This window comes from Solanum lycopersicum, chromosome 8 (assembly GCF_036512215.1).
Source record: "Solanum lycopersicum chromosome 8, SLM_r2.1".
Classification (NCBI taxonomy): domain Eukaryota; kingdom Viridiplantae; phylum Streptophyta; class Magnoliopsida; order Solanales; family Solanaceae; genus Solanum; species Solanum lycopersicum.
Genome location: NC_090807.1, coordinates 18,355,680 through 18,366,582, shown reverse-complemented (window position 1 = coordinate 18,366,582; position 10,903 = coordinate 18,355,680). Strand labels below are relative to the sequence as shown.

Genomic DNA, 10,903 nt, shown 5'->3' with positions numbered 1-10,903 from the left:
TCTATACATACACACTTTCCATTTTTACATGCATTTATATTGTTAAGACATTGGCATTGCAATTCTTGAAGTATCACTCCTTCAAGTACTCATGTTTCTTCATGAACACGATCTATGCAAATCGTTGTCCAATTATTAGCTCGGTTACATATCTCAAGTTTTAAATATAGTCCAAAATAAGGTTTCTAATAATTTAGAATGGATGGAGACCTTAAAGTCATGAACTATCTCTATATGTATAGTTGACTAATCCAAAAAGAAAAATATCAGGGAAACTTTCATTCCCTCCCCCACAATTAAAAATATAAGTGTATATTATGTAGTATTAAATAAGTTGCTTGTAAAATTGTTAAATATCATAAGATCAACATCCAATTTTAAGTATTTAGATTTCTTTACACATCGATGGATATAAAGATCAATTCTCACCTCTATGCAACCTAAGAAGCGTAAAAGAGAAAGAGAAGGAGTTAAATAAGAACATTATACCAATATCATAATACATGAATCATCAATGTTCAATTGAGGAAAACAAATCAGCCTGGTTATAGTGTACTTATGCTATTATCAACAATAATATTTATTATATTAGGAAAATATGAAAAGAACATAAAGATTTGTTCTGTTGATTGACCTTACCTTTTGCCTCTTGGGTTTTTTTCTTCAAAATTTCTACTCAATTCTTTGATAATATTGTGCTGAATTTGGAAGCAAAGAGTAGAAGAGGACTTCTATAGATATCGGGATTCAGGAGGGGTGGAAGGCCGAATAAGAGATGAAGTATAATCCAGAAGTAGGAAGACATAAAAAAGACAAAACTACCTTCACTTTTTTATTTTAATATCAAAATTAGAAGTTTGTCTACTTTTATTGCATAATGTACAATTAAGTTAAGTTGTGGTCATCCTAACCTTTCATTCTTCTATATAATAGATAGAAAAAATAAAATAAACGGGGCAAAAATTTATTGGAGGGAACTTGTTATTTTAGCTTATTTTTTAATGAGTATGATGGGCATGTTTGGTCATAAATTTTCCAAGTAAAATTGTTGAGATTAAGTTTTATTGTTTGTTTGGTTGGTCATATTCAAACTAGGGAAACTTTCACATATAGACACTTAAATATAATTAATTACTCTCCTTAGCTATAGTTTGATAATTACAATTTGTAGCTACATGTTATATGGAGGAGAGCGGCGAGCGAGACTGGGAGAGAGAGGAGAGAGGCGAGAGAGAAGGGGAAAAGAGTGGGAGAAAGGTGAATTATATATGTATATTGGTTAGATAATAGTATATTATACATATGTATTTGTATATATGGTAAGAGAGATTGGGAGAGGGAGGAGAGAGGCGAGCGAGACTGGTAGAGAGAGGAGAAAGGCAAGCGAGAGAGGACAGACAGTAGGAGAGAGGTGAATTTTATATGTATATAATTGTATATAACTATATATTATACATATACGTTTGTATAAATGACAAGCGGGATAGGGAGAGGGAGGAGAGAGCCGAGCGAGATTAAGAGAGGGAGGAGAGAGGCGAGAGATAGAGAGCAGAGAGTGGAAGAGAGGTGAATTTAATATTTATGTAGGTTAAAAATTGTATTTTATACATATGTATTTGTATATTCTGGCGAATTATACATATACAAACATGACTAAATATACAAATTCATAGTCAACCCGCGTAATAAATGTAGAATTATAGCAAACTATAGTTATGATTAGTAATTAAACACTATACATTTGCTTAGCCGCGTAATTTTCCCTTCAAACTATTGTTCATTGACTAATTTTTAAGGATAACTTGTTTGTTTACAAAGTACCCTCACCCTCATATTTACATTTTTTTTTACATTTTCTTTGCAAGCGTTAATTATTTATTCTTAAAAATAAAATTTCCATCTTATTTAGCTTAAATGTTTTTTTGTTTGTGCATTTTCATGATTGCGTCGTATGGTTTAAAAATTAAACTTTCATCTTATATAGCTTAAAAATTAATTTTTTATCTTATTTAGCTTAAAAATAAAATGTTAATCTTATGTAGCTCACTAAGGTACCCATTACCTCCAATATTGGTGAAACATAAATCTAAAAAATAACAATTCAAAATATTTACATGAAGCAAAATAATTTTAAAAGATGGTTTAAAAATTGTCAAATGACTTCTTTTGAAAATGCAAATCAATTGTTTGGTTATGAGTGTTCAAAAATATTGCTCTGTTTTTTCTTAATTATATTTAAACATAATAATAAAAATTTAATTTTTTTTTGCATTTTCTTTCCAAGCATTAGTTATTCATTTTTAAAATAAAATTTTCATCTTATTTATCTTAAATATTTTTGTGTGATGTGCATTTCCATGATTGCGTTGTATATTTTAAAATTTAAACTTTCATCTTATTTAACTTAAAAATTAAATTTTCATCTTATTTAGCTTAAAAATAAGTCCATCTTATTTAGCCTAAAGTAAAACTTTTATCTTATTTATGTTTAAAAATGTAACTACCGTCTTATTTAGTTTAAAAATAAAACATTCATCTTATTTAGCTCAAAATAAAACTTTCATTTTAATAAAATAAAAGAAAATTTATTATTAAAGTTATCGACATTTTAATTATAGATAAAATACAATTTCTAAGTGAGTAATAAACTATTTAATAAAAAATATGTAACTTAGTAGTCAAGTGAACATTTTAAGAGAAATCAAAATATGAAGAAATATAATCACACAAATAAATTCAACTTATAATATATTCATAAATAAAAATTGTACTTATAAAATATAAATTTTAATAGAAAAACAATATTTATCATAAAAACGACAAATAATTAAGGTTGTAGAGGCGAGTCGTCCAATAGAGTCTTTTAATGGGTAAAGGCAACAAACAGGTCATGACCCAACCCAATTCAGATTTGCTTAGTAAAGTCAGGTAATGAGTTATAGAACTGGTTAAAACTTAATCCAACCAAAATTTTATGATTTACTTATTTTATTGTTCTTTTTACAATATTTTAGTACTTGATAAAAAGTTTTCTTTATAATGGCTATACATAGAATATCAATTTTAAAAAAAAGTTCTTTTAGAATATTTTCACTAGATTTTTGTTGATTTAATGTTTGTTACAACACACTAATTTTATTGGATTGAAATGAGTTCACCTAATAAATAAGCGGATCAATAACTCTTCAAAACTTAAACAACTTGGGCGAATGAGCTTAATTTAGTCAATCCTATAACTTTTGGCAAGTTATATTGCAATCAGTGTTAGGGTGGAAGTTTGAGATTTTTAAATTTCGGCTTCACTAACTCGAAATTGGCAGTTAAAAGATGATACCAAATATTAAAATTTTAAATTTCGTTTAGATATTTGGTATTTGATAAATTAACCTTCAATTTGTTATGATATTCAGTAATAAATAATTTGTTGTTGATTGTTAATACTATAACTCAAATTATATTTATTTTTCAATTTGGATGCACAATATAATAAAAGATAAACAAGTAAGGGCATCTCCAACTCTATCCTTTATTTTACTCTCCAAATATAGAGTTCTCTATTTCTTCAGACAATTAACTCTAACCTTATACTCTATTTTACTCTCTAAAAAGAATCTTATCTCTTTCCTCAATATTATATTATTATTCCTATTTCATTTTTATTTTCTTATTTCATAATATAAATCATTTCTTTTTCTTATTGCAAATAATTACCCTATAATCTATATAATCTAAGTATAATAAAAAAATTTATCTTTTCAAAATTTTCATTAAAATAAAATTATATTTTATTCGAAATCCTAAATAAAATAAAGTACAACAAATATTATGTATAATACATACTAACTATCAATTCAAAAAAGTGAAATCATTGATGAAATACAATTGCATAGTAAATCATTATCGTAAACTAAATTTTAAATTTTACCTAAATAATCAACTTTAAGAACTGTTACATTGCTCTTATAATGCTCTGTTAATGCATTACAGAGCTCAAAATGAGTAACTTTTTGCCCATATCTTTTTTATGTGTAGTTAAAAGTTGTCTAAACCAACAACTTTATCTTGTATTCAATCATTTGTGTACTAATTTAATTCTCCTATTCCATTTTGAACTTTCATACTCATTAAAAAATGTATTAATACTTTATCACTATAACAGAAAAGTAAATTGTTTGAATTGTCATATAGATTTTGTTTATTCTTCATAGTGAAAAATAATTATAATTTAAAATTAAATACTTAAAGTGACAATTTTATAAAAAAAATTGAAAAAAGTTGTTAATTCAGGATGAAAATGTATTGTATGCTATCAACTATATTTTTTTTAGATGTTATATTGTCACGACCCAACCCGATGGGCCATGACTAGTGCCCGTTTTGGACACCCACATACAAACCTGCTAAGTATAACCAACTGAAACTAAGACAATATGAAATTTAATCAATTCAAGTCAACCCCAACATCATATATATTAAAGAGGACCTGTCTCATAAGGAGTCATAACCATTCAACTGTAACAACATAGGAGAGCCGACAAGGCCGCCACTATCCAAAGCATAATAACATACGTAAGCCGACAAGGCTGACACTACACAATACACAATGATGTATGCAGCCGACAAGGTTGCCCCTGTACAAGCGGACATCCCAAACAAACCATGTCCAGACCATTATCCAAAAGTTATATATACAACCCACATAATGTCCACAAACCTCTAAGAGTACAACAGTGAAACTCGACTCGACAGGGTCCCGCCATACCCATAGACGAGCAAAAGACTACACAAAAAGTTATGTATCAAAACGACTGGGCTCCGGAACAATGGAGCTCTCCCAATCAGCAAAGTATATATCCTAGGCGGGAGGATCACCGAACTGTGCGTCTACACCTGCGGGCATGAAACGCAGCCCTCTGAGGAAAGGGGGGTCAGTACGGACAATGTACTGAGTATGTAAAGCATAAGGTAAAGATAACAGGATACCAATATGGCAAGTCGAAACAAAATATCGCTACACAGGTACCCTTTTAAGTGAAAATCATGCATATCTTTTAACATATAAGGTGCCTAGCTTCCCTAGTAAGGGGCTCGACAAAATAATCATCACGTCATCTCCGTCATCATCATCATCATAACCATCCTCATCACCAATCATATATATAATATACATACCCGGACCTCTAGTGAGGGACTCGGTGACATATGCAAGAAACTCCGCACGAACATTACCCGGCCGGGGACTCGGTGAAATGATGAATAACTCTATGCACGAGCAGAATATTATGAGCAACCATATGCAATTAAAATCATTTCGTATAACTCAATAGAACAATCAACGTGAACCAGCAAGGAGTATTACCAAAGATTAACGTTTTATCAAGATTATGAACCTTTAATATGATATGGAAACGTAAAATCTCAATGACTCTAAGAAGCACTACCATAGATATGAGAAATCATCATAGCCTTAGACATAGACGATATATAGAAGAATAATAGTGGAAGCAAGAATATACGTCACCTAGACGCTCTAGAGGTAAGTACCAAACCTGTTCGTTATTCGCTTGTTTTTAAAAATCATGCCAAACAAAGAAAGAAGGGATAGCGTTGCATACCGTATAGTCGAGCCGCATGTCCAATATTTACTGCTCAAGCTATTAATCTATAACAAGCAACAATCGTGCCGCAATTAGATAAACATCGCGCTTTACTATCTTGTAAGCTAGCTAATAATCTAACGAAAATCCGACAACACTTCCCCTATTTTCCTTACATCGCCCCAATCCGACAACAGCCCAAATTATCCACAGCAATACCAATAACACATATAACCCAACGAATCATATTAAACAGCCCCCTCCCTAAAACAGTTCCGTCTCGGCAACCATAGCATTGAAGCAACGACACACCGAGCAATAACTCGTTTTATAATTCGCAACACATGTACCTTATCGTATTCATCCTTTGGAGTATATACTCATAAACACATTTAACATATACATAAAGCCAAAACAGAATTTTCCCGCAGTTTGCTTTAATCTAAACAGCACAAGAACCAACACGACACCGTTCATAGTTAGCACATTCAATAACTATAACAAACTTCCTAAGCTACTGGTCACGCCCCGTTCTTAATATTAATGGATAATTAACAAGGTATTCTAAAGAATTAAAACACCAAGCAAGGAGATTACTAACCAAAATATTTGCAGCTGCTGGCCAAGTAATGAAGAAGATGATATGCAGCAATGCATTTCACCACTTTATTTAGTATGGAGTGGATTTCTCCACCTCATTTATAATATGAACTGGAGGCAGCCCCCCCTCTACACGTGTCCACAAAGGCCAGCTCCCAATTTGATCCCTTTTTAATTTTTGCCTTGAGTGGTGGCGCCCACTGAATTAAATTAATCCTAATCACCCATTAATTATGAGTGGTAGGGACCACTGGATTAAATTAATCCTAATCAGCGACTAATTAATCCCTCACTTAAAGTTAATGACACTTACTTTAGCCAAATCATACTTAATATCACATTTGGAATTAACATCCTTGCCTAATATTGCTTTAATCACTTGGAACTTAAAATAAAGTCTCATTCCCTGGACTTACGTCTAGATCATGACGCGCACTACGTATAAAAATATACGAGGCATAACATCCTTCCCTCCGTAGGAACAGTCGTCCTCGAATGTTAAGTTAGCGTCTTACAAAAAAAAATTCCAGCGAGGTCTCTCTAATAGTTATACCTATCAACCTGCATTCCGTAACTTACAGATGCCTCATAGAGTCACAACTTACTACATAATCTCATTTATAAATCAATATAGTCAAGCTCGGAATTGAATTACTTGTAGGTACGGGGAACAAGTAAGGATACTTATTCTTCATTTCGTCTTCCGCTTCCCAAGTCATCTCCTCCCTATTATTATTTTGCCACAACACTTTGAGGGAAGCCACATCCTTAGTACATAACCTTCTAACCCGGCAATCAAGTATACCTACGGGTTTCTCCTCATATGACAACTCCTCTGTTACATGAACATCATCTACCGGGAATACTCTATAAGGATCACTAATACATTTACGTAGCATCGATACATGGAAGAATGGATGTATCGCCTCCAAATCAGATGGTAGATCCAACTCATATGCAACCTTGCCTATCCTACGAACAATTTGATAAGGCCAAAAGTATCTCAGACTGAGTTTCCCCTTCCTGCCGAATCTCATCACACCCCTCATGGGTGATACCTTCAGGAATACCCAGTCACCAATCTGAAACGCCAAATCTCGACGCTGATTATCTGCATATGACTCTATTCGACTCTGGGCTGCTAATAATCTTTCTTGAATAAGCTTCACCTAGTCAACAACTTGGTGAATCACATTTGGGCCCATTATCTTAGTCTCGCCAACATAAAACCAACCAATAGGTGATCTGCACTTCCTCCCATATAAGGCCTCGTACGGTGCCATCTGGATACTAGAATGGTAGCGATTATTATAGGCAAACTCAATGAGTGGAAAGTGGTCATCCAAGCTACCTTTGAATTCAATAACACAGGCCTACAACATATCTTCTAATGTCTGAATAGTACGCTCAACCTACAAATCAGTCTGAGGGTGAAATATTGTGCTAAGGTTCACCTGTATCCCCAATCCCTTCTGAAACGATCTCCAAATGTTGGCTGTAAATTGAGCTCCTCTGTCTGATATAATGTACGTGGGAACCCCATGAAGTCTCACTATCTCTCGGACATATAACCTCGCATAATCTTCAAGCGAATAAGTAGTCCTGACTGGAAGAAAATGGGCCAATTTCTTTAGCCTATCTACAATATCCCAGATAGAGTCATACTTCCGTTGAGTGCGAGGTAATCCTGTAATGAAGTCCATATTAATAATCTCCCATTTCCAAGTCGAGATCTCTATTTCCTGTAATAATCCACCAGGCTTTTGATGTTTGATCTTGACTCGTTGAGAATTCGATTACTAAGCAACAAATTCCGCTATGTCCTGTTTAATGCCTTCCCACCAATATAAGCATCTGACGTCATGATACATTTTTGTTGACCCTGGGTGAATAGAATAACGGGCAGAGTGAGCCTCTCCCATAACCTGCCGTCGTAGCCCCGCAATATCGGGTACACACAATCTGCCTTCATATCGTAACATTCAATCAAGTGTAACCTTAAATGGGGTCTTTTCCTTTTGAAGAGCTGCATCTCTATACTGTGCCAGAATAGGGTCTTTGTATTGGTGTCTCTTTACCTCATCTATGATTGAGGACTCAGCAACCTCTCGAATAGAAACTCCACTATCTTTTGAATTAGCCAGACACACTCCAAAGCTGGATAGCCGCTAATATCCCAAACCATATCCCTCCTTTCTGGTTGTACATCTGTCAAGCTACCCATGGAATTACGGCTAAGAAAATCTGCTACAACATTCACTTTCCCTAGATGATATAAAATATCAACATCATAATCCTTTAGCAACTCTAACCACCACCTCTGTCGTAAGTTCAGCCCCTTCTATTTAAAGTTATATAGGAGACTCTTATGATCTGTATAGATGTCCACATGGACACCATATAAATAATGTCTCCATATCTTCAAGGCATGAACCACGACCGCTAACTCCAGATCGTGAGTAGGATAGTTCTTTTCATGCTTCCTAAGCTGTCGGGAGGCATAGGCTATAACTTTGCCATGCTGCATGAATACACATCCTAGCCCAACACCCGAAGCATCACAATAAATAACATAGCCGTCTCGTCCCTCCGTAAGAGTAAGGACTGGAGCAGTAGTCAATTTGTCTTTCAATGGCTGGAAGCTTCGCTCACAAGCATCAATACACTGGAACTTGGCTGCCTTTTGAGTTAGCCTTGTCAAAGGAGCTGAAATTGAGGCAAACTTTTCTACAAATCTCCTGTAATATGTGCTAACCCCAGAAATCTGCATACATCAGTAGGTGTCGTAGGTCTGGTCCAAGTCTTTACCGCCTCAATCTTCTTCGTGTCTACCCGAATACCATCAGCTTTAATAATATGCCCCAAGAATGCCACTGAAGTCAACCAGATATCGCACTTAGAAAATTTAGCATACAACTTTTTGTGCTGAAGCACCCTAAGTACCGTCCTTAAATGGTCTGCATGCTCCTCTTCTGAACGTGAATAGACCAAAATATCGTCTATAAATACAATAACAAACATATCAAAGAATGTTTTAAATACTCGATTCATTAAATCCATAAACACTGCTGGAGCGTTAGTCAGCCTGAAAGACAGCACTCTAAACTCATAATGCTCGTATCAGGTCCGGAATGCCGTCTCTGGAATATCTCCCTCCCTTACCCGCACCTAATGATAACCTGACCGCAAGTCTAACTTTAAAAAACACTTTGCACCCTGCAACTAGTCAAATAGATCGTCAATCCTTGGGAGGAGATACCTGTTCTTTATTGTTACTTTGTTCAACTGCCTATAATCAATACACATCCGCAGCGACCCATTATTCTTCCTCACAAACAGTATCGGTGCTCCCCATGGTGACGTACTAGGCATGATGAAGCCCTTTTCTAGCAAATCCCTCAATTGCTCTTTCAATTCTTTCAACTAAGTAGGTCTCATTCTATAAGAAGGTATAGATATAGGCTTGGTATCTGGCAGTACATCTATAGTAAACTCTATCTCTCATTCTGGAGGAATGCCTGGAAGTTTCTCGGGGAATACATCGAGAAAATTCATTAACTACTGGGAATGATTAAAGAGTCAGTGCCTCTGCCTTTATGTCATGCACCCGAATCAGATGGTAAATATAGCCTTTTCTAACCATCTTCCCGGCCTTAAGGTATGAAATGAACTTACCTTTCGGCGATACTGTACTCCCCTTCCACTTTATAATCGGTTCCCTTGGAAATTGAAATCGAACTATCTTTCCTCTATAATCAACATTAGCATAACAAGCAGCCAACCAATCCATGCCCATGATAATATCAAACTCAATCATATTTAACTCTATTAGACTTGCTACGGTACGATGACTATATATAACTATTGAACAATATTTATATACTCGCGTAGCTATGACAAATTCTTCTACAGGTGTAGCTACATCAAATGGTTCTATCAACTCAGACTCTATTCCCATCCTACTAGCAACAAAGGGAGATATATTAAGGTGGAACTTGGGTCTTGCAATGCATACACACTTTAGGAGAATAGTGATAATATACCTATGATCACATTAGGTGACGCCTCCTGTTCCTGCCTATTAGTTAAAGAATATATACGGTTCAAGGGACAGCTAGAACTGGAAGCTCCACCACGTCCTCTACCACTGCCTTCTGGCGCCTGAATACCCTGCCCCGTAGGGCACATAGCAACAGAAGAAGATGAACCAGCAACGGACCCAGTAGGTTGTGCCATACCACCTGCACTACCTCTAAGGTGACACTCCCTCATAGTATGGCCCTGACGGCCACAAGAAAATCACGCACCTGTAGCCCAATGACATTCCCCAGGATTGGACCTACCATAGCGAGAACACCGAGGCAAAGGTGGCCTTGACTGGCTCAAACCCCTGCCCATCAGTGACCCTGACGCCCTAGAGCTCTAACCAGCTTCCGAATATACCATACGATTGAAACCCCTACCCATAAAATGTGGGGGTGCACTCTGTGCTGGCTGGAAGAAAATCTAACATGCTGCTGAGACTGCCCGCTTCGAAACTCGTCAGGATAACCTGCTGATCTAGGCCTCTTATGCTGGCCTCTATTATAATCTCTATCTGGCAGACGTCCCCGGTGCCGATCCTCTACCCCTGTGCATATGCCTGCACCCGAGCAATGTCCATACCTAGCTGAAGAGTCACTGCCATACAACCGTCAATCAGATAA

The 10,903-nt window shown here is 35.4% G+C and overlaps 1 protein-coding gene across 1 annotated transcript; it reads right to left on the bottom strand.

Annotated features, from left to right (window-relative positions):
• Window positions 1–6,811: 6,811 nt before the first annotated feature.
• LOC138337839 (uncharacterized) lies at window positions 6,812–7,900 on the bottom strand. The gene is made up of 2 exons (XM_069288272.1): window positions 7,751–7,900; window positions 6,812–7,366 (listed from the first exon to the last, which is right to left on the bottom strand). The coding sequence occupies exons 1-2, from the start codon at window positions 7,898–7,900 to the stop codon at window positions 6,812–6,814; spliced, it is 705 nt and encodes a 234-aa protein (XP_069144373.1).
• Window positions 7,901–10,903: the final 3,003 nt, after the last annotated feature.